The 24,362-nt window shown below is 40.4% G+C and overlaps 2 protein-coding genes across 2 annotated transcripts; both read right to left on the reverse strand.

The window, feature by feature from the left end:
- Window positions 1–2,632: 2,632 nt before the first annotated feature.
- On the reverse strand, window positions 2,633–7,145 carry ifng1r (interferon gamma related; the record flags this gene model as incomplete). The annotated part of the gene is made up of 4 exons (XM_079184192.1): window positions 2,633–2,776; window positions 3,362–3,634; window positions 6,211–6,282; window positions 7,026–7,145. The coding sequence occupies 4 exons, from the start codon at window positions 7,143–7,145 to the stop codon at window positions 2,633–2,635; spliced, it is 609 nt and encodes a 202-aa protein (XP_079040318.1).
- Window positions 7,146–13,039: 5,894 nt separating this feature from the next.
- Window positions 13,040–15,816, reverse strand: LOC306714137 (uncharacterized protein). The gene is made up of 4 exons (XM_079184089.1): window positions 15,717–15,816; window positions 14,480–14,554; window positions 13,478–13,681; window positions 13,040–13,345 (listed from the first exon to the last, which is right to left on the reverse strand). Exons 1-4 carry the CDS (start codon window positions 15,750–15,752, stop codon window positions 13,229–13,231), a joined length of 432 nt encoding a protein of 143 aa, XP_079040215.1. The 5' UTR covers window positions 15,753–15,816; the 3' UTR covers window positions 13,040–13,228.
- Window positions 15,817–24,362: the final 8,546 nt, after the last annotated feature.

Below are 24,362 nucleotides of genomic sequence, written 5' to 3' on the forward strand. Positions count from 1 at the left end.
TTATAATAATTGTATCAAAGGAGCCATTCTGCATAATGTGTACTTTAGTTTTGATGCAGATTTTTGCTGGTAAAGTTACGTAAAGAATCGGAGTACTTCACTGCTAAACACACAGTATATTTCCTCCTGTCTGTTCAATAACAAAGTCATAAATTGACGTATTTGTGTGTTTTTAAAGAGTTGCATCTTCATTGTTGCATGAAATAAAAACATTCTTCATCTTTCAGTTTCTCTGTTGACCACACAAACACACAGCTCTGCAGACTGGGGAAGCACAGCTCCGGTTCTTAGAAGCAGAGCGACCGGGGTGCATTGTGGGTAAAGGGGCTGCATGTAGTTACAGTAAAAGAAGGCCACCTGCCGTTTACCAGAAGGGATGTCACAGGAAGTGACATCACAGCTGTGGGTTGGAGGGAGGGTTGAATTTCTGCAGAAATACCCCCGACCTGCCTGTCTGCCTGCAGAAGATTATCCACACAACAGGAGCAGCATCACACATAAGATTATAAACTACAACACAATGTTAACGATGTATCCAGTAGTACAACAGTTTGAGCATTTTGACTCTAAAACAAACCACATACAGAAAAGCACTGGGAAGCAACAGAATATTAAAGATATATTATTCTAATAGTTGACTCTCCCTTTAGGTCTGCTAGTAAAGTGACTTATAATGCAACATTACATGTTTTCATTATACTTTTACTTCTGTGATTTACATGCTGTCTGCAGGACGGGAGCTGTTTTCAGCTTGAATGTTTAGTGTTGACGTTGGAAATTAGGAAATAATACTAAATCCGCTAACTGAACATTTGAGAGTTTCATCTACGGAATGAACGCAGTGGACGACATGCTGCAATCATTATTAGTCTTAAGCATCTCTGCCTCCAAGCAGACCAGAATGACATGCGGAGTTCCGCAAGGCTCAATTATTGGGCCTCTTTTGTTTTGTAGAATAAATGAAATACATTTGTTAAAGACACAATGAGATCATCTTTTATGCAGATGACACTCTCATATACCTAGCAGGGTTGACAAAGAACTACAGGCCTCGGAATGTAACAAACTGAACGGCCTTCTTCAGACCGCCAGCTGAAATGAGTTTTTGGCATATCCAGATTCATTTTATAATATCTGGACTGTAAAAAATGAGATGTGGTTTCTGCAAATCTGATCCAAACCACACTAGACGGTGGATTTCAAAGTGTCTTTCGCACCCCCCTCTACGCGACAAACAGACGCGCTGGCGGGATGGAAGTGCTGACCAGAATCCAAAGGTGCTACTAGTGGAGTGCTTTGTGGAGGATACAACAATCCATCGTCATACATTCACCTCAATGTACACCAGCCTCCTGGAGTTCTGGTTGCACGGAGGGCGAAACGATGGAGCTCCTTCTCGCGCTTCCCCGTCAGAAAGTCATGTCATAGTTACCGACGCCTACGTCGCTACCACAGAAACCCATGCAAGGTCTTGCAATCTTGCAAGCTGAACGAAGCCAACGATTTGAACTTTGACGAAACAATCGCAACTCGAGGTCCAAGTAGCTTTCGATCGTACCACAAGACCAGTTGGCGTAGATGATGTTGATGTGCCCTTCATGAACCTTTTATCTGTGAATGGCATCTACAATTTCACAACGACGGACAATTAAGAAAAACAATTGTGCGACGTGATCGTGAGTTTCTTTGAGTAGAACGTTGAGGCGAGATTCTTGAGCAGAATCAATGATCGCCTGAACGTCATTCAGACTAAGAATCACTCACTTGATTCTCCGTCTTAGAAAACAAAAAACAAGTGTTAAATGTTGGCGTAATCAGAGTCAGAGTTAATAAGTGCATCTTATCCTTTAAAATCATCACACCAATCAGAAAGTGAAGTTAATTCTGTTTAATTCAGTTGCATTGCTCTGCATGTGCCAATCAATAAATACAATTAATAAATAAACAGTCACAGCAGAATGATTATTAAATAGATACATTAAATACAAAAATAAATGTAGAAAACTACGACATGTCAGTAAAATACAGAAATCCCTGAAGAGTACAATAGTTCTATTACAGCTGCAGAGTACCTGTACTGCAGTGAAGTACTTCACTTGAATGTTCAGAGGACTTGTAGTACATTTAAGTATGTCAGTATTTAACTCTTCTGTACCATATGAGTAATGACACCACCGACAATCAAATAAATTATAATTCTATTAGGCAAATTCTCTGAGCATTAAATCATCTGCAGTTTTTAAATAAGTAGAAATCAAGAAATCAAGTATTTCCAGGTGATAATTGATTGATTAAGTGAGTTAAACTCCATGTTGAATACAATTAGTTTCTATAAACATTTCACAGGATCAAACCGCCACTCTCTTCTTTCAAGTATGAATCTCCGAACCTCTTTAGAAAATATATGAATTTTACAAAATTACAATATCTATATTAGGCTTAGGCTGCTGGTTTATTGTCACTGTAATAAATATCTATCTTTTTATAAATAACCTCTTAATACAGAAAAACAGTTAAAACTTTGCAAGCTGGTTTAAATAGAATATTTTTTGGTTTTGTAACATATTTTATCCATTTTCAAAATGTCATTAAATATGCTTGTTGCTGTTATTGTTGACATCTTGTTGGTGCTTTAGGCACTCGGACGGGTCTTGACCCTCCGTGTTTGCCGCCGGCGGCGCCTCCTCTCCATCTTGATGTCATATAATGAGCTCGCCTCCTCGTACAGCCACGGCAGCTCCCACAATGCTTTGCTCTGGACTTTAAGGTTATCCATCTGGAGAAAGCGGAGAGACATTTTATTTAAATTATTTCAACCACACAGTCAGAAACAACGTAATTCCCTAAACAGCATCCCATTAAAAGCACCATAAAACCTCAAGTAAACCTTTTAAATAAGTAAGGTGGAAGGAAGGTTTATATAGGCTTTCAAAGGACTTAGCAAAAGCTCATGTGAGATTCATGGATCAGCCTGTGATATGACTTATTTAGACCTCTCCGTAAACCTTGCATTAGCAATTAAGACTCATTTAATCCATTCATACATTTTCTAATGAACCCTACATAGACTTTTTAAACAAACATTAAAACCTACAGAAGGTTTTCGCCTTAGTACGCTCTACATAAACCTTCAATAAGCCTGACTTTAAGGCCTTAGTACACTCTACATAAACCTTCAATAAGCCTGACTTTAAGAGCTTTGTACACTCTACATAGACCTTCAATAAGCCTGACTTTAATGCCTTAGTACGGTCTACATACACCTTCCATAAGCCTGACTTTAAGGCCTTTGTATGCTCTACATAAACCCGCCATTAACCCAACAGTCTCTCTTGCTCAGTGTGAGTATTTGCCACTCTACCTGGATGTGTTTGAGAGCCCTCAGTTCCTGCAGAAGCTTCTCCTGCTCCTGGTAACGGTGTTTCCTCAGCTCCTGGACCTTCTTCAGGATGTAGCTCAGCTCCGTCCTGACGTCTTCGCCCGCTCCCACCTCACCACCACTGGCGGTGACGGCAACGGCGGGAATCTCGTTGCTCCCGGCCGTCTGGGGAGTCGGGGTGGGCAGCTCCTTCAACATCTGGCCAAGCAGCTTTTCGTACGTCTCCAAAACGCCACCCATAAACACCCTCTTTGCCTGAGAGAGAAACAAATATTGGTTTGATAGTTTAAGCATCCCGAATGTCTTAAAAAAAGAGGGAACATTAAAACAGATGGTATGAAATATAAAAGTATATATTTGTAGTTATTTTCCTAAACCATATAAAATCAGTGGTATAGTCCTTTAAACAAAACAAAGCTGGTGTTCTCTGACTTGACAGCCTCAAGGTGCTGAAAACCTTTCTACACAGTGGAAAGAAGCTCTGTGGCTTCCCACACAGGAGTTAAATTAAGAGCAGGGTGGGCTTGAAGGGGAAAGCCACTCATTGACTGGTAAACATGAATGTCATCCTCCAACATCACAGGTTTTAAACTCATTAGGATGCAACAACTGAAAGCGGTCAAAGGTCAACAAAGTCTGACATTTTATTTATCAGTGAAGACGCAAGTTGAAGACTCATTAAATGTCCGACCCGTGCAGGTTCAAACTTTGTCAAATTGCAGAAGCCAAGTGTTAAACTTTGTCATATATGTATTTATTAATTGTTTTTCAAAAGGCCAGAAGCCAAAACAAGTTGGTCTCACATTCTTACCACCAACCCAGCTCTTTGCTCTGGAGCTATTGCCGTCACTTAAAGCACCGCAGCGGCATAATAGTGTACATTTTCAACATTGAGGGTAGTCCAATAGACTTTTGTAGCGTTACGTTATGTATGTGGCGTAATTTAAGTCAACATATCAACGTACCCTCATATCAGGGTTCGTATGAAATCTTACGTAAAGTTACTCCCCATTTTTTGTGCGTTTTCCTACAAAAGTCCAACAAAACAACTTAGTTAAGTTGAGACAACAAAACAACTTAGTAAAGTTGAGACAACAAAACAACTTAGTTAAGTTGAGACAACAAAACAACTTAGTTTTTCACTTTTCTATTCGACGAGCTGGCAGTAAGAACGGGTTGTTTTGATTTAAGACTATTTCTCTTCAATGAGTATCAGACTTTTGAGGATCTCTTAAGTCTACATGGAGGCATGTAATCCTTAAAGCATGCACATATGAGATCTTCCCCCAACAGGTTCATTGTTGCCTAAAGCAGTGTTTCACCTCAGATGAGATACTGAGGAGGCTGGATTGGAAAAAATTCAAAAGGTGACACCTGTGTTTTCGTGGTGAGGGAAAAACTAAATGGAAAAACCCAGAAGGGAGTGCTGGGTGGGTGACCTTTATGCTAAAATGGTTTCTGTACCCCCACGAATACCTAAATATGATTAAAAGTCATCCTCACATCAACATGTTTCCGACTTTTATGACATTCTTTTGACACTTGCACAACCTTATTTCTAAATAACAACCGGCAACGACGTCACGTTGCCGGTTCCAAAATCGGGACAATAAGCTGATCCAAAAAAGTCAAAATCTTGTTGCAACAAAATGTTCCTCTATATGAACAATCTAATTATTGATTATCTTTAAATGGTTATCTCGTGTTCTGTTTAGCTGAGGACAAACAGGTTTAGGTCCAGTTTAAAAGCGTCATATCTAGATCTGATTTCTATCTTGTTTGTCTTCATAGGGACAAGCAAACAGCATGACCCAAATACCGCAGCCGAGTCTGCAAAGCATCAATCTTATCTAGATCTTATCTCGTAACCACACAACAAGCAGGAAACAACCGACTGAAGTGCTGCAGACATGAACAGGGAAAGACTCTGTTGTGTTGGAGCTCAGCACTCGAAACCGACCATGAAGTGGCTTTTTATAATTGTTGGTGAAGAGTGAAAGTTTCATTCTGAGCCCCGAGAATAGCTGAACACATAGTGTTGCACACAATGCAGAGCAAGCAGGGAACAAAGGAAACCTCAACGGTGTGATAGAGAAACTGTTCGGTGTCAGACTGCATTGCAAAAGACAGAAAAACCTAAAAGGAAGAACCAGCCAGCTGCTGACTCATATCATTGGTGAAATAAAGATGGCGGAGCTCGACGGGAGAACCTGATTTTAATTGAATTTCAGTTGAGAAGCCTTCTTTTTGAGATTCCAGAGAGAAGATCAATCTCATGTCTGTGTGTTAAGAACAGAGCTGGAGTCAAGTGGCGATTAGCCTAGCTTAGCATGAAATGAAAAATACACCAACAAACGCCTTTAAAAGTCTTGTTTGGTGGACAGAAGTACGGAGCGGAAGGTTGTTGTTTAAGAAATGTTTTCCATGAAATCACATATACTTCTTTTTGTGTACAAATACCTGTTAATTAGTCAGCTGTGGAGCTGGACTGACCTATGCTGTTGCATCCAGTCTTTATGCTAAGCTAAGCTAAGCAACTAAAGCTTGTACTTAACGAGCGCTTTCAATCCTCTGATCTCGGAAACACAGAACGCATCTCCCAAAATATTGAACTATTGCTTTGAAGGTTGCAGTTGAGTCGACGTTCCCGTTAACTTTCTATGAACCACGAACGATATCTGATATATTTTATGGACATTTCTTTGGACGTTTAAAGAGACTGTGAGCTTAAAAGGTGCACAGATGAATCATGGATCCAAAACCCCATCTAGTCTTTATGTTCATATTTGTAGATGTATAGAAGTTAAATTGTTTAATTGACTTTTATTTACCTCCATTTGGCCGGCGAGTGGATCTCTGGAGAAGACCGGCTTCCCGTCAAATCTCTCTCTCGGTGGAATTTTCTGCAAAAAAAAGAAAACATGTTCGGGTCAAGTTTCATGTTGATAAAGACAAATTATTGTAATTACTGGTGAGTTCAAGGACAGTCAGACATTGGACCCGTCAAAGCCGTGTGTTGCAAAGCGTTAAATTGATGAGCTAAAGTATATTGAATTTCCAATCCCAAAAATATCATAAACATTAATGTTAAAAGCATCATACGGTGAGTTCAAGGACAGTCTGACATTTCAGATTTAAGAGACATTCAAGGTAATGATGATCAAAAACAAGACAAATAATAACCAAACACGTTAGAAAAATGGATTTTAGTGGTTTTCTATTGTTTTTATTTGTGCGTTCAAGGACAATCCGACATCTGAGATTTATGTGACATCTGTTGCAAAACAAAGAAAAAAAATCGACCCTCAAATACAACGGAAATGCGGTCGTTTCCTGCACTTAAAAAAAAAGGTTTGCCTTCAGCGTTTGTCTGTTAAATCTCAGAAGTCGGAGTGTCCTTGAATGCACCATCAAGGAACAGTATCCCTGGTCCTGAAGTGCACAGTTGGATAATTTATAATAATAAAAATAATGACTGCTTGTCGTTACGAGGTCCTTAAAACGTGCATAAAGTAAATGGAACAAAAAGTTTGTGGTGAGTGTGAAAGCAGCAGGAGGAAACACGTTTTGAAGTCCTGCAAAGTACTGATGTAGTACAAGTAGTAGTACTAGTAGTACTAGTACTCTCAGGGCTTGCAATACTCACATAGTGCTGCAGGAGGTTATTGATGGTCCTGTTCATCTTTGGAGGGATGTAGGAGCCTCGGACCTGACAGACGATCAACCAGAGGGACAGACTGACCACCGCCTTCGCTGTGGCAACCATCGTATCGCTTGTTCAGTGACACTCCTGCTCGCTGCTCGCTGGTTCGATTCCCAAGCCTGGCTGTAGCCCTTTTCTGAATCCCTGACGAAAACACCTGTCTGACTGTCTGACTGTCTGACTGTCTCACTGTCTGACGGTCTGATGGTCTCACAGTCGAGTGTCTCTCACCCTGAAGTTGTCTCAAACTGTTTGACTTGACGTGAAACCTTGTATTTATAACTCAGGAGAGAGACGAGCCGCGGCGAGAGAGCGTGTGATGCAGCGATGATCTAGGTGTGAAAATGTGGTCGTGCAGTTTCCTTTAAATCACCAAACTTCATAGAAGAGGGTGAGGGGTCTCCCACTCATGCATGTCAAACACCAATCATCTGCTCCCTGCAGAAATGCACATCACTCAATGTTTTTTAATGTAATTAATGGTTTACTGGTCACACTGGGAACACGAATGGTTTCTGATTGGAGGCCTGCTTTTTCCCTCAGCGTAGCGTAGAGAAGTTTGAGTGGAAGTGATGCCGCAGCCGGCGTCGGAAATCATTCCATCCAGCAGAGACGCAACGGAAACCGTTACGAAGCCTTTATTATATTAATTCATCGTCACACACACACACACACACACACATGACCTTTTACCTCTGTGTCCAACCCTTCAGCCTCAGCAGCAGAGAGCTGCTGCAAAGGAAGGAAGTGCAAAGGAAGCAACTTGGGGCTCAGAGTCTCGCTTAAGGACACTCGGACAAGCGGAGCACGGGGATCAAACCGCTCTACCCACTGAGCCACAGAAAAATAAATGAAACTACTCAGCAAGTGAGCTTTTGAATCAGTTAGTAGCGAAAAGTAATAGATGCTAAAGATGTACTAAAAGTAAACCTTAAGTCTTGATATTGACATGATGAAATACTTCATCATTGGTCTCCTGGGTGACAGACCTGTGTCTGAACCATCCACCTCACCTTCCACTGACCCGCTGAGGGTTTTGTGGTCTTCAGACTTCCTCCTTCAGGATTACGAATGATTTGTTTACGTGAGATATCTACAAGTTCCAGTTCATTGACCTTTTCGTAGGCACAGCTGTGAACGCTGCATGACAACAGCCTGAATTGTAGAAGATATTGAACTATATGGTGTAAAATGAATGATAGCACTGCAGAGACTGAAAGGCCAGACGAGGACAGGAAATGATGCCATGAAGCCGACACCCTGGCTGGGTGTGAAGTGTTTAATGCCCAGAACAGTCCCCAGTTTAGTTTATAGGAAACTAAATATGAGACTTTTCTTGTCAGCTACACGTAACTATTTATACGCATATATACATACGGAGTGAGAGAGTGATGTAATTATCTGGAAACAGTTAGAAATGAACTGCAGGGCAGCAGACAGGAGGAGGATGAACCTTCAGCAAGCTGCATGAAAGGAAAGACAAGAAGAAAGTGAAACCAGAGGGTCTGAACTTCAGAGAAAAAGTTTTATAGTAAACGAGAGAAATCTGGACGAACGTCATTCGTCCATCTGACCAGATAACAAAGAGACACTGCGGGACGGTCGCCATCTTGGTTTCTTGGGCCACAATCATTCAGTCTTTTTGGCAGTAGCCTAAAGCATACCCTGCTTTATGGTCTGTGTGACTCTAAATGGACCATAATTTACTAAATGAACATCATGCTGTATTGAAGAAGACTTGAAACTAGAGATTGAGACCATAAACTCATGTTTACAATGTTTACTGAGGTAATAAATCAAGAGAGAAGTAGAGTCATTTTCTCATAGACTTCTATACAACCAGAGGAGTCGCCCCCTGGTGGACACTAGAGAGAATGCAGCTTTAACACATGAAGCTTTGACTTCACTTTTCAGACCTGGATGCAGGAATTAAAGACTCTTTTCACCCAAATTACCCAAAAAACTAAAAACCTTATTTTCCAGCTCACCCCTACTACAAAGTTTATTGTCTTTTTGTTGATTTCTATTGTTATCGTCATGTTTGAAGCAAGCAAGCAAAACACTGACGGGGAACTATCAGTACTTTTAATTAAATATATTTACCTGATAATACTTTTACTCGTCGTGGAGTATTTTCAGAGTGTGGTACTAGTACTTTTACGGCAGTAAAGAGTCTGAATACTTCTTCCATCACTGCTGTCAGGACACAAAGAAAGTTAAATACTATAAAACATATAAAACTCTCCTTTCCAATCCTCTATTTGTCTTCATTTAACTTTTCTTCAGCTTAAAAAAAGAGAAAGTGAATTTAGTGCTGAGCTCAGCAGGAAGACAGGCAGGTAGATTCAGGTGTTGTACATTAGTTGGAATCCCCCACTCACACATACAAACAGGAAGAGGTTTCACACGTGGATTTCTGTTTCTGTTTTGAGGAATTTACAGCAGTTTCTTCTTAAACATCAGTCTGAACTTCAAAAAAAATATCAGTTATTGTAAGAGTCTTTGTCCTCGTCAACTTTCAGGTTCTTGTATTTCAGTTTAAAATGTTCATTGGCTCTGGACCACACAAAGCCATCGTCAGTGTTCTTATGAACATCTGTTAGAAAGTAACTAAAGTAGTAGAAATATACAGAAGCACAACATGTAAGTACAATAAACTCCACAACAGCCAGCCACACACACACACACACACACACACACACACACACACACACACACACACACACACACACACACACACACACACACACACACACACACACACACACACACACACACTAGGTGTGTAGGTGTGTAGTTGCACTCACCTCACATCATCCTGAAGTCCTCTTCCAGGCCACTTGTCTTCTATGGTCCTCTCTAGTCCCAGTAGAACCAGTCCTCTGGTCCTCTCTGGTCCCAGTAGAACCAGTCCTCTGGTCCTCTCTGGTCCCAGTAGAACCAGTCCTCTGGTCCTCTCTGGTCCCAGCAGTGAGGCCTCACAGTCTACCAGGTAAAAGGTAAATTAGCCTCATGCAGATCACCTGTTGCTCGCGCATCATCTTTAGGTGTGTTTGATTTGTGTCACTTTGCATCCTGACCGGGTGGTGCTTTCAGTGGTGAACTAATCAATCTAACCTTCTTTCTTCTGAACTATAGACAACACAACATTGAGTTTGTTTGTTATTTTAAAAGTTATTTAACTCCATATTTAATGTTTTTAAAGTGACACGTTAAAAGGGATTTGTCAAATTCAAAGCAAATGAGTTTTGATAAAAAAAATTGTGAAATTAATTGGGTTTACGTTGGTTTTACACACTGTAGTTTGACCAGTGAACAGGAAGTGACCATATCTGGACTGAGGAGGAGTGACGTAGAGACGGCGTATACGTCTCTGGTAGAGACCTGTCAATCACTGTGTAGCCCCGCCCCTAAAGCATCCCCTGCTTTATGGTCTGTGTGACTCTAAATGGACCATCATTTACTAAATGAACATCATGCTGTATTGAAGAAGACTTGAAACTAGAGATTGAGACCATAAACTCATGTTTACAATGTTTACTGAGGTAATAAATCAAGAGAGAAGTAGAGTCATTTTCTCATAGACTTCTATACAACCAGAGGAGTCGCCCCCTGGTGGACACTAGAGAGAATGCAGCTTTAACACATGATGCTTTGACTTCTCTTTAAAGAACCGGAGGTTGCCGTCTGATTGGGACTTACTACTCATTTAACTGCTCGGTAACGCAAAGGATTGTGGGTCGGAAAAGCTTGCTGATTTGCAAACTTCAAAATGCGACAGGATGTAGCAGAACATCCTGGTATTTTTGACATACTGTGTATTTAAACACACACTAAATATTTGGTAGTTTGAATACTGGAACTCACAGACAGATCGACTTAATGTGGATTAATCCGCTGCTGAAAATAGTTCCCAAATAAAGCTCTATTTCCAGCTGTGTTCATGATTATTGTAGTTTCTGAGTTGGTGTGTAAACAAAGTGGAATAAACTTGACTCAAAACTGACTTTTCCAAACTTCACTGATGATTCAGTTCTTCTAAACTTTTGGAGAAACCTCGACCCTTTTCTTATCTGACGTCACCTTTTTGTGAGAAAAGCCCCGTCCTCTGGTCTTGGTTTGGGGGGGAAACCCCTCGACACATCACACCTGAGTCACAAACACAAATCCACTCAGCAGGTAAAGAAAAGCATCAAAAGTGAATGTTTGAAGAAAATTAAAAGCTTTTAAACATCTGAGAAAAACATCAGAAATCTAAATATTTAGTGTTTTCTGAAATGCTGTTTTCCTCTTTTGTCATTTCATTTCTTCTCGTTTGTATATTTGCTTGATAAAATGTCATTTATATCCATATTGCTGAGATTTTATTGAACACATTGTGGAACACAAAGGAGACAAATTGACAGAGAACAAATATACAGATATTCTGACGGCTACATTTTGGTAAAATGTGCCTAAAATGAGGCACAAGGCGACTTGTGGAATCATAAAACACACCGACAGCTTTAAATATATGTAACATACGTGTGATACAGAAAACTGTAAAATGTGCCCGTTTTCATTAAATAAGGAAAGTTTTAAACTTTGAATAACTCAACATGTTGGAGACTTAAACTTTTAGTTTATCTGTTTTTTTTCAAATGTGGAGATTTGTGACATTTTCTACAACAAATAATGACCAAACGTCCTGCGAGTGTCTCATTGCATCACTGAGGGGAAGTCCCTCCGTGTGATTGGTGCAGGAGACGGGGAACACGGTGATGTCACAGTGATGTCACAGGAATTACCACACAGAAAATCTTTCTTTCTTTCTTTCTTTCTTTGTGTTCCTTTTGTTTCTGCATTTCTTTCTTTCTTTAATTCTTTCTTTCAGTTTTTCTTTCTTTATTTCTTCTGTGTCTTTTTCTTTCGTTCTCTTTATTTTCTCTCTTCAAAAGCATCCAAACATTAAACATTTTACTTCACTTTACAGATTATTAATTTAAAAGATAATCAACATAGAGGCCCAAATCATGATGTATTCTTGTACGTGAAGGTCCACCGGGTCAGATTCTGAAACCAGATGACATCATGCAGGTTCACCAGAACCTCCTTCAGCTCAGACTCCAGCAGAGACCGGTCCACCGTGGACAGACCCAGATCCTCCAGCAGAGACTGGTCCACCGTGGACAGACCCAGATCCTCCAGCAGAGACCGGTCCACCGTGGATAGACCCAGATCCTCCAGCAGAGACCGGTCCACCGTGGACAGACCCGGATCCTCCACCAGAGACCGGTCCACCGTGGACAGACCCAGATCCGGCTTCACCTGCAGGAGCAGAGCTTCTCCATTCTGGGAGTCAACACCGACACCACGCTGCTGGAGACCCAGGACGTATTGCTGGACCCGATGGAGGGAAGGGAGGCACGGGAGCACCAGAACCAGGACTGAGAGGGTTCAGACTGTCAGACCTGCTCCTAAAGAGACTCTGGTGCTCAGAGACACAACCACTTTAGACCATAGGGGGCGCCAGAACCACCACAAAATGAGAGTTGCTGATTATTGTACGCTTTTTGGAAATAAAGAGATGATGAAAAAGAATGGCGTCATCACCATCATCTTCATCATCTTCATCACTGGTACCAGATTACAGCAGAAGGCAGCCTGTATGTTTGGCGTAAAAGGTAAGAAACTGTGCAATACGAAGCTTTTTGGAAATGCTGTTCACCGTGAAAACTCAACAGGGGAGGCCGTGATGTTCTTCTGTTGTAAGCAAAAATAAAAGTATTTTAAAGTGTAAAAAAATGAGAAATGAAGCTTTTATTTGGTGCTGATTTCTGCTTTTATTCAATTGAACAAGATAAAACCTTTAAAACAACAACAAGAAAAATAAATTAAGTTAAATTAATCATAAATTAAAGAATACATTAAATGATTACAAAATACATATAACTCAGTGAAGTGACTGGATTGGGAACTGACCTTAAGTAAACCCTTTAAATAACAAAATAAATATCTGAAACTGTAAAAGTGTGACTGATGAATTGAAGATAAAAGAAAATAAACACAAAAAAAACATGACATTATGCTAATGACAGACAATTTGACTTGACATGAAAACTAATTCCCAGCACCTAATTTAGTCAGAGCTATTGATGACGGTGACGTCATTCAGCGGAGGAGGAGTGGGCGTGTCCACATTGGGGGGAGGCAATCACAGAGGCCGCCTGGAAGACCTCTTTAAACTGAGCCAGAGCCCGTTTCTGAACCAAGGGCTTGTCCACCTGCAGAGAGAGAGACAGTTCATTAATAATGAAATAAAATAAAAGTGAAATAAAAACCCTCTGTCATGATGATTTAAAAGTCTTGAAATGACCCTAAATGCTGTTAATTCTACGAGGCAGACGGACGCTCACCTTTATTTCCCTCAGCTTGCGGAGCACGTCGTCTCTGTCGACGTTCACCGGGCACAGGTGTCTCCTCAGCTCCTCCATCTTTTCCTTATACAACGTCACGACCGACTCCACGGTCTTGTCGGCGTGGTGCTGGTTGCTCTGCAGGAAGCTGGAGCAGATTCGGATGTAGACGTCCAGAGTGGCGTTCACCACGTGAACATTTCTCTGTGGACGAGAGGAGGGAACGGTTCACTGAAATGATTCGGTCTTGTTGTAATAAAATGAACTTTTCTAACAGCAACTCTGGTCTTCAGTCGGGATTCTTGGACAAAATATAGAAAGTCAAATTAGTCCAAAAAGTCTAAAATTGAATATAACCTTGTCTAATTTGACGATACATAAAGGGATATATTATATACTGCATAGAATGCCATTTTATGATACGTCGGTCATTAATGAGCGTTTCATGGCAATATTGCATTTTTATATGATTTTGCATCCATGTGATATCTTGATATTTCATGTATTGACTTCAGCGCGAACATTCCTGTGTCGCTATTCTATTTATAATAAAATAGTTTCTCATGTGATTTTCCAGATAGTTTAGTGTATTACAATATAAAACAATATATATATATATATATATTGATTTTTGATTTGACAGCTAAAGCGTTGCCTTCATCACTGTCGACAGTCGGGTCTGGAGTTCCTCAAGGCTCCGTTCTGGGTCCTGTTCTTTTCCCCCTTTAGAGGATTCCTCTCTGCCTCGTTCATCGGCATCAACACGGAATACTTTTATTAAATTGCTGCGTGTCTTTAGTGTGAACTCACATATTATCGGTGACCTGTGAAGAACATGTATCTCCGCAATGAGAACTTTTCACAAACCCTTTAAGGAACCCTTCAATTGAGTTAAAAAGATTCAAAATCACCACGTGTGTCGACGGATGCTTTTCTAACATTTTCCTAAGGTATGAATACTAATAGAAGTACAGTAGAGGTAGTAGAGACAGGTTTGTGTACCTGGCAGGAGGTGTTGATGCTCTTGATGACTGAATCGAAGAGAGGATAACTGCCGATCTCCTGCTCCTTCAACCCCTAAAACACAAAGAAGAAACACATTGTTCGAAGGGTTAACAGCACAACACGACCACTGACACAAACTGTGTTACTCGTTAAAGTACCTGTAGTATCTGGAAATAAGGAAAACTGTCAAATACTGAAAGTTGGCAGTGAACACTTTACGTTTACGTATTCTTTTGATTTATCTTCATTTTATTCAGAGTTTTACTTCTTATTTTAATAATAAAACATGTCGGATCTTTTATAAGCATTTGAGGGGTTTGGCTTAGCTTTAGTCTTTTTTGTATTTATGTCTTTCTTAGGTAAATAACAGAATCTATATTAAAATGAAGGTACTTTAATGATACAAGGACCCAAAGAGTTTCAAAGATTTGCCCAGCTGCACGCATCATGATTACCAGGACACCTAGTGGGATTTAAGGTTTTAACAGAAGAATAATAAATACATTTTGTACTACGTTTTGTTTTTTATATATATATATATAATGCATTTAGGATGAGTTAGTTGTAATTGTTACCAGTGTCTTATTGTAATCACTGAATATGAAATATGAAGTTGTGATATAAATGTGTAGAAATGTTACGGTAATCATTTGGTCACTCTGAGCTGTTGCCAACCACAGACACACCATCACTCTCTATATGATTATTACAGAGACAGTTGCATCTCCTAAAGGTTCAGAATAATTGATGGTGATACCTGCAGTCAGAGATGGAGCATCACATCAGACCAAACCACCAACTAACTGCTTTAAATTCAACCTGTTTGAGATCTGAACCATCACAGTCAACGTTCAGTCACTTCGGTCTGTTTTTAATATCTTATCAGTTTAAGTAACGCATGCAAATAATGAAACTGGCAAAAGGTGAAGTCATTTGTTATCATAAGTATATAAATGAAAGCAAAAGCATCTATCAGTGCAGAGGATGTATGTGATTACACATAGAAGGTCATAGAGGCCTTGTAGTATCACTTTAAAAATGCCATTTTCACCTATGAATTTGTGCACATAACCCTTCATAAGAACCCAAATGTCAACTTCTGTGTTATCTTAACAGACAGGTTCCTTAAATAAAGCTACAATTTGGCATTTAAACCCTTCAGTCAGAAGCAGAGTCTAGAAAACTAAAGAGGATCTAAAGCTGCGCCCTGTGGGACACCGCCAGGTAAACTCACCAGCAGGTCTGCGATGGACTCGTGTTTTTGTTGCATTGTTTCAGAAACAAACTTGTGAGGAATCGTAGACGCCACCGCAACTCCCAGTAGGACCAGTAGACACAGTGAACCACAGCACCAAGACATGATGGACCGCTAACTTCAACGCAAACTAAAAGTCGATTGTTCTGCAAAAAAAGAGCGTCCTCCGAGGGAAGGCTGAGTTAAAGAGTTTGATGAAGTGATGTCAAGTCAATGATGCTATCTGTTGACCTGTGGGTCTATATATATAGCTGTCTGCATCCCTGCCTGTCTCATTATGTGTCGGTGTGGTTGTGCATCGTTGTGGTCTGTGGGCTTTCAGCAGCAGCATCACAAACAGCAGCATCGACGACAGTTTTCCTCTAAAAGTCACTCTGCTGCTGCTAAACTCTCACACACAGGAGTCTCCCTGGTCAGGTTTCCATTCACTTCCATTCACTGAACACACACACATGTACAGAGGGGGGAGACTCTATGGTCAGAGTGGTTTAACTGGAGGAAGACCAGTCACACTTCACATAGAATTCAGTGTGTAGTAGTGCAGAACAAGCTACCCTTAGTTTAACCAAATGTGCAAGTAACATCAATGATGTGTGTGTGTGTGTGTGTGTGTGTGTGTGTGTGTGTGTGTGTGGTTCAAGGAGTGCATGAAAACCACATCTAACTTAATGAAACTTTACAGTCCTGTTTGCATTTTGTATGCAAGCTTTTCTGCATTTACATTCTTGCGGTGTCTGCAAGTATACAGGCCTAGAAGAGGATTTGCAGCTTGTCACTGTATTTTATTAGTGTAAGATGAACATCTTTGGCTTTGATTGAACAAAACAAGATTTGAAAATGTCTGTCCAATAGTAAATTGCCATTTTTCACTATTTTATGACATTTTATTGAACAAATCATTAACTAATGAAAGGAGAAAATAATTAGCAGCTTGCAGTGTTTAACATCTGCATGTATTTGAAATCCCATTATTATTATTATTATTATTATTATTATTATTATTATTATTATTATTATTATTATTATTATTATTATTATTATTATTATTCCCAAAATTGGAATGATGGCTTAAAGTAGTGCAAGAAGTATTCAGATCGTTTACTTAAGTATTAGTAGCAATACCCCAAAATAAATATCCTCCAATAGACGTTAATGGCCTGCATGCTCATTTCTATTTAAATCTAGAGGTTTTATCAGGATCACATACTTAAAGTACTCATTATGCACCAGACTGCCTCGTGTATTATTACTATTATCTTACATCATTTTAAAGGTTTGTTATTACTGATGTTATTACAGCTGGTCGAGCTCTTCTTATAATACCGTGTCATTTGTTTTCAGCAGGTTAAGCTGCAGAGGCCTTATCGCACCATTTAAAACCAACGCTGCAGCATTTCCTGAATAATGAAAGTGTGTCACCACGTCAAAACGTCTTTGAGTGCACAGTCATCTCTGCACAACCGATGCAGTAAGAGGGGGAGACGCAGCCCACCCTGTGGACCCCAAAGATATGATCTCTACAAGCTGTAATAGAGGGATGCTGAGTCAGTTCTTTATCTACACCTGTTCAATAAACAACAAATAAATCAGACAGATTTAGTGCCTGTTGCTTCCTGTTTGGATGGAGATAGGCTACTGCTTCCAGTCTTTGTGCTAAGCTAGGCTAAACACATGCTGGACTCTTTGTAATGGATGTACAGAGATGAAACTGATTTTTGTAATGTTTTGTTTGAATTCCCTTTTTAACGTTATTTTTGTGGAATATAGTTGTATGTATCATTGGTTTTATTATATTGGTATTAATATCTTATTTTCCATAATCAGCTTTGGTTGACGGTAGCAATCCACGTTAAAAGCAGGTTGCATCGCTGTACCCTCATTATACGGCCAAACGTGTGAGGACTTTAGACCAGTGCGTCCCAACCTGGAGGTCACAAGTGAAAACGTTTGGGAACCACAGTTTAAGACAAGTGTTCTTCCATCCTTATACCAACAGTTGGTGTTTGTCCCTTTCCTGTTCCAACACAACACAAAACCAGCTCTAAACCAAATGTTTTTCCCAGTTTGGTGCTGAAGAACTTGACTGGTCTGCACAGTTGTCACCTCAACACCGTCCAACACTATTTGGGGGATGAAGCGGTACATCAACTGTGAGCCAGAGCCGATCTCCAACATCAGCTGGACCTCAATGACGCTCTTGAGGCTCAACGGGAGGAAATCCACACCCGATCTCACAGAAGAAGACGTATAAATAGAACCACATTTCCAACATTTCCACGTGTCATTGTTACACATTGTCATTTAACACCACCTTGTTGTGAAACAGTTGCGGTTATGCTTATAGGCCGAAAAACCCTGAGTTAGGTTCAGAAAAGACATTATGGATGGACTTAAAATAAGTCTGTAAACTAAGTAAGAAAAACACACAAACGACGCTCACGTAACTTCAAATATACATAAAAATTACAACACTTTAGGTCTCCTGGTTTGTTCCCCAGCCCCCCCCCCCCCAGCCACCATAAGAGGTCATAAGAAGTTGGCATCGTAGTCAGCCCAGACTACATGGCGTGCAAATGACACGCAAAAAGGTGTTCTTATTGCATACATAACGATTTACAAATTGTCGTGACTTTCATACGCCAACTGGTCAGAGCTTGGCTGGAAAATCCCCGATGTCAGGTTCAACACCTGGTGGGAAGCCTGACACCAGCAGAGCGGAGGCTGTCGTAGCAGTGCAATGAAATGTTCGACTGTCACATACAAACGTATTGTTCGTTGGTCCGCATGCTTTTTGGTAATCTTGAGCTGTAGAAACATGGCGGGTTGAATCACGCCCGTAGGCGGTAGAAGTGCGTTCACCGTTGGGGACACAGGTGGAAATGTGATGGCTTTAGGTAAAAGTGATACTGCTGAGAGTAGAAATGTCATCACAGCAGGAAGAAGAAGAACCATCCCTGCATCACCGCTGCTCGTGGAAACGCCACCACGAGGCGTTCAGCGAAACCTGAATCATCACTGCGGGTAGAAATGCCATCACTATGAGTAGAAAGCATATTCCTAGGGTTTCCCCCGATAAACTAATTCAGACTCAACATGAGTATATCTTTTATATTTTTATTTTCCAACATCATGCAGCTGCACAATGCACAGTTCAAGTAAAACTAACGACACCACAGAATATAAGCAAGAGGCTCATCTCTGTCTGTGGTTTTTAAATGTCCCTAAGTTACAGGACATCATTATAAATATATGTTTCATTAAAGTAAACAATAGTCTTTATAAAGGCATTTGAAATAGCAAGACAAGGTTTCAACTTCCACCCTCTCTAAAGTTTCCAAGTTGTATTATCATTGGCGACCAATTTAGCAACTTACTCAGACCATCAGAACCGAGATGTTTAAAAATATCATATTATTCCCAATTCTGCTCAGAGTAGTAGTAGTTAGAGCTCCTCGATTGTGGCAACAATCATAATCCGACTATGTTGGTCAATATTGATATTACTATTATTTAACACATTACTCATTATAAAGCAGGGTATGCTTGAGGGCCAGTAGTAGTAACCAGATAGCGACGGCAAAATCGCCGTCGCTATCTGGTTACTACGTCCATTTCTTCTATACAGTCTATGGTCCAACAGCTTGTGTGTCTCTCCCTCGCTGCAACAAACACAACCACTAAGTTTATGCAAATGACCGCACAATGACCTCACCAATATGCAAATTAGTGTATCTATCATTTGGCCTCTTTTAGCAACTTTTGGAGTTAGCGCTAGCTGCTTTCACTGGAAAAGAGTTGTCAACACTACATACTAACTTAAGAACTTACATTGAGACTTTTTGGTTATTGGGGATAGCTACTCATAGCTACTCATAGCTACTCATAGCTACTCATAGCTACCCATAGCTACCCATAGCTACCCATAGCTACGCATGGCTACTCATAGCTACCCATGGCTACTCATAGCTACCCATAGCTACCCATAGCTACTCATAGCTACCCATGGCTACTCATGGCTACCCATGGCTACCCATAGCTACCTACCCATGGCTACTCATGGCTACCCATGGCTACTCATGGCTACCCATGGCTACTCATGGCTACGCATGGCTACTCATGGCTACCCATAGCTACTCATAGCTACCCATAGCTACTCATAGCTACTCATAGCTACCCATGGCTACTCATAGCTACCCATGGCTACTCATAGCTACCCATGGCTACTCATAGCTACCCATAGCTACCCATAGCTACCCATAGCTACTCATAGCTACCCATGGCTACTCATGGCTACCCATGGCTACCCATAGCTACCTACCCATGGCTACTCATGGCTACCCATGGCTACTCATGGCTACCCATGGCTACTCATGGCTACGCATGGCTACTCATGGCTACCCATAGCTACTCATAGCTACCCATAGCTACTCATAGCTACTCATAGCTACCCATGGCTACTCATAGCTACCCATGGCTACTCATAGCTACCCATGGCTACTCATAGCTACCCATGGCTACCCATAGCTACTCATAGCTACCGGGGGGAAAACAAAAGCGCTATCCTCTTCAACGTTTGGTCGAACAATGGTTGACGCACTCTCTTTGTGTCGTAAACTGGTCTATTGCAACTTTAACAATCTGGGGTCTTCTGGCTAAACACAAATGTAAAATTGTGTGTCATCTGCATATTGTAATATATCCGGTGATTAAATACAAATACGTGGATCAGTGTTCATGTTTGCACCTGATTTTGATTTAGTTTGTGCATGCAGATCTTTTGCATTAACAGTAATGTTCATTTGTAGTATTATTTAGGTGGAGAATCTAAAGCCTGAGAATTTAAAAACAAAGGAACAAAAACCCGGTCAGATCTTGCAGGTCTCACCTGAGTGTGAGATTTGGTTTGAATTCAGATCCTGGTCTCCCATTGGACCAGGTCCACCTGAACTCAGGAGAGTTCCTGTAACATCACCAAAGACTTAAAAGAGAGCGCACCACTCAGCCGTCAGCTGTATTATTATTTATATATATTTATGCTTTTATTTAAACATAACCAAACATTTATTGCATACATTGAATAACTTAAATAACTAAATAATGCTAAAATGCTTGAGGGCTTTGTTTTTATACCAGCAGAATAATTTCTGCCAGTCTTTCACTCACACACACACACACACACACACACACACACACACACCGGCGGTTGGCTTTCTAAGTAAATGTTAATCAACTGGAATTAACTGGTGGTCTCCTACATTTAAATCTCCTCTATGTTTCCTAGAAGTCTTAACCAGACAGTTTTTTTCCTCTGGGCCAACCGTCAACATAAACACCACACACACACACACACACACACACACACACACACACACACACACACACACACACACACACACACACCACATCCTCTTCAATGTGGTGGAGGGTTGAATTTCCCACCTACAGCAAACGCAGCACACCCTCAGATTGGATTATCCATGAGCCTCACTAACCCCTGACCTCTGATCCCGTTGAGGTAACATGGGGACAACATGTATAGAAATAAAAAAATAAATAGCAAAACAGAGATATTGTGCTTTTAGCAGCAGTTAGCATTAGAGCTAATTGTTCACAAACAGCTATTCAGATCCTTTACTGCAGTAAAAGTGCTGTGAAAATGCTCCACTACAAGAATGAGTCCTGCATTTAAAGCCTTACTGTAGTAAAAGTATCAGCAAAATGTACTTAAAGTAGTTAAAGTTACTATGAGGGGCTTTCTTTTTTATGTTGATTCTGGTGGTCCCTGTGCACCAAAGTAGTGTTTCCGAGCACCAGAGTACTGCAGCAGGGTCTGACAATCTGCCCTGATCAGTCCTGGTTCTGTTTTTTTTTTGCCTCCCTTCCCTCCAGCGGGTCCGAGGCTGCAGGTGAAGCCGGATCTGGATCTGTCCACGGTGGACCGGTCTCTGCTGGAGTCTTTCTGGTGAACCTGCATGAGTTCATCTGGTTTCACCAGAATCTGACCCGGTGGCTCCGATGACGAGCATCAAGAATAACTCTATAGAAACAGACCATCTTCTCTCTGATGGTCTCTTTACTGATGGAGGTCTGATAGAGGATCAGGACTACACTGAGCCTGGTTCATATAGAGGATCAGGACTACACTGAGACTCGTTCATATAGAGGATCAGGACTACACTGAGACTCGTTCATATAGAGGATCAGGACTACACTGAGACTGGTTCATATAGAGGATCAGGACTACACTGAGACTCGTTCATATAGAGGATCAGGACTACACTGAGACTGGTTCATATAGAGGATCAGGACTACACTGAGACTGGTTCATATAGAGGATCAGGACTATGCTGAGACTGGTTCAGGACCAGGTAGAAGTTCCTCGCTGTCACTTTAAATAAGTAAAAGTATTGATTGATCAGTAAAATGTTTTCTTATTATATCCGATCTTTCTGTTGCATTAATCTGTATTTTGCATGCTTTTAACTCATTTTTATGTTATTTTATCGCACAGTAATAAAATGACTCGGCTGTCGTCGAGCAGACTCAGCGTTGCTGATGCATTCGGTTCAGCGCTGCGTCATCGCTGTGGGGGCGGAGTTTCCACTGACCGCTGAGGGAGCGGATCGTGACTCAGTTTTGCTTTTGGGGTAAAACCGTTATTTGAATTCTTAATTCTTCCACTAACCCGAAACCTCAAACTCCAAACACCGTTTCTTTTCTTTAAATGTTTCCCATTCTAGCTTTCCGCATTCCTTTCATTTCTTCTGCTCACCTTTTATGAAACTTTCCTTTTCTTCACTCATCTTTGGTTCTGTATCTTTTCTTTCCTTTAATTTGTCCTTCTCGTTTGCTCTCTTTCTTTTCCACTCTTCTTCATTCACTCTTTTATTACACTCATTGCGTCCTTCCCTTCCTTCCTTCTTTCCTTCCTTCCTTCCCTCGTTACGACACCCACTTTATATTCACATGTTGTGCCTGATCTCGACCAGCAGAGGGAGACAACACTCCAGATTTACAGATTATTTCAGAGATTAGAAATCAACACCAGTCAACAGTGATGAAGATTAAAATCTAGTTTTATTTTGAAAAATGTACAAAAATAAAGCAACAATAATTCATATAAAAATATCTTACGTCATCCAAACTCAATACACACAAGTTTCAAGTACTTTTAACACTTCTTCAGTGAATACACAGATACAATAAATATTTTCTGAAAAAATAACTTATTTTGAAAATAAACTATATTAATACAAAATAAAACATTCAAACGACGGATCAATACTTTAAAATACTACGATTCAAGATCTCTGAGGTCAATAATAATGATGAAGATGATGATGATGAGGTTGTTGATAACGATGAAGATGATGATGATGAGGTTGTTGATAACGATGATGATGATGATGATGATGATGAGGTTGTTGATAACGATGATGATGATGATGATGATGATGAGGTTGTTGATAACGATGAAGATGAAGACGATGAGGTTGTTAATAACGATGATGATGATGATGCGGTTGTTATTAATGATGAAGATGAGATTGGTAATATGGTGACGATGATGAGGTTGGTAATAACCATGATGAAGATGAGGCTGTTAACGATGATGAAGATGATGAAGACGATGATGAAGTTGTTGATAACGATGATGATGATGATGAGGTTGTTATTAATGATGAAGATGAGATTGGTAATATGGTGACGATGATGAGGTTGGTAATAACAATGATGAAGATGATGAAGATGCTCTACAGGATGTGGTGCTGAGTCAGCTCATCAATCCACCGGAGGATGAAGGTGAACTCTCCGACGGCCTTCAGCGCTCCTTCGTCTCTCCTCCTCTGCAGCAGACAGGTACAGGTAGTATTAGTGGTATACTTATAAATACATACAGTATTCGTAGCAACAGTAGTAGTATTAGTGCCACTACTGATACAAGTAGTAATGCTAGTAGTATTAGCAGTATTAATAGTGCCAGTAGTAATACAATCATTTGCAGAGAAGTATTAATTGTAGCAATATTAGTAGTAGCAGTAGTAGTACATGCAATATCTGTAGCAGTAGATGCAGTAGTAGTAGTAAATGTGTTATTGGTAGTAATAGTAATAGCAATGGCAGTTACTATATTATAAAAAGTAGTAGTAGTAGTAGTAGTAGTAGTAGTAGTAGTAGTAGTAGTAGGAGTAGTAGTAGTAGTAGTAGTAGTAGTAGTAGTAGGAGTAGTAGTAGTAGTAGTAGTAGTAGTAGTAGTAGTAGTAGTAGGAGTAGTAGTAGTAGTAGTAGTAGTAGTAGTAGTAGTAGTAGTAGTAGTAGTAGTAGTAGGAGTTGTTGTACAATCTGTAAATATTTACCTTTTTAATTTTTCTTTCCAGTTTCTTGATGCTTTTGAACCATTTTGAAGGTTTAGAGGTAGAAACCTGCAAGGTACACAAAGTACACAAAACACATTAGTCCGTGTACATAAGTAATCTGTGTGTGTGTGTGTGTTGGAGTGTGTACTTGTGTACTCACACAGTGCTGCAGTGTGTGTTGGATGCGGTACAGCAGGTCGTTGTAGTGGAGGGGGAGGAGCTTCTGGACGACTCCTCTGCTGAACACGGTCGTCTGGTAGACGTCAAT

Source organism: Pholis gunnellus (assembly GCF_910591455.1).
Source record: "Pholis gunnellus genome assembly, chromosome: 22".
Lineage (NCBI taxonomy): Eukaryota > Metazoa > Chordata > Actinopteri > Perciformes > Pholidae > Pholis > Pholis gunnellus.

Bases quoted from the DNA above. Each gene is read 5' to 3' on its own strand.
- LOC306714137 (XM_079184089.1), bottom strand. From the start codon at position 15,752: ATGCAACAAAAACACGAGTCCATCGCAGACCTGCTG. The intron at 14,555-15,716 runs GTGAGTTTACCT...TTTGTGTTTTAG, and splicing joins AGTCCATCGCAGACCTGCTG to GGGTTGAAGGAGCAGGAGAT. The intron at 13,346-13,477 runs GTGAGCGTCCGT...CTCTCTCTGCAG, and splicing joins GCAAGCTGAGGGAAATAAAG to GTGGACAAGCCCTTGGTTCA.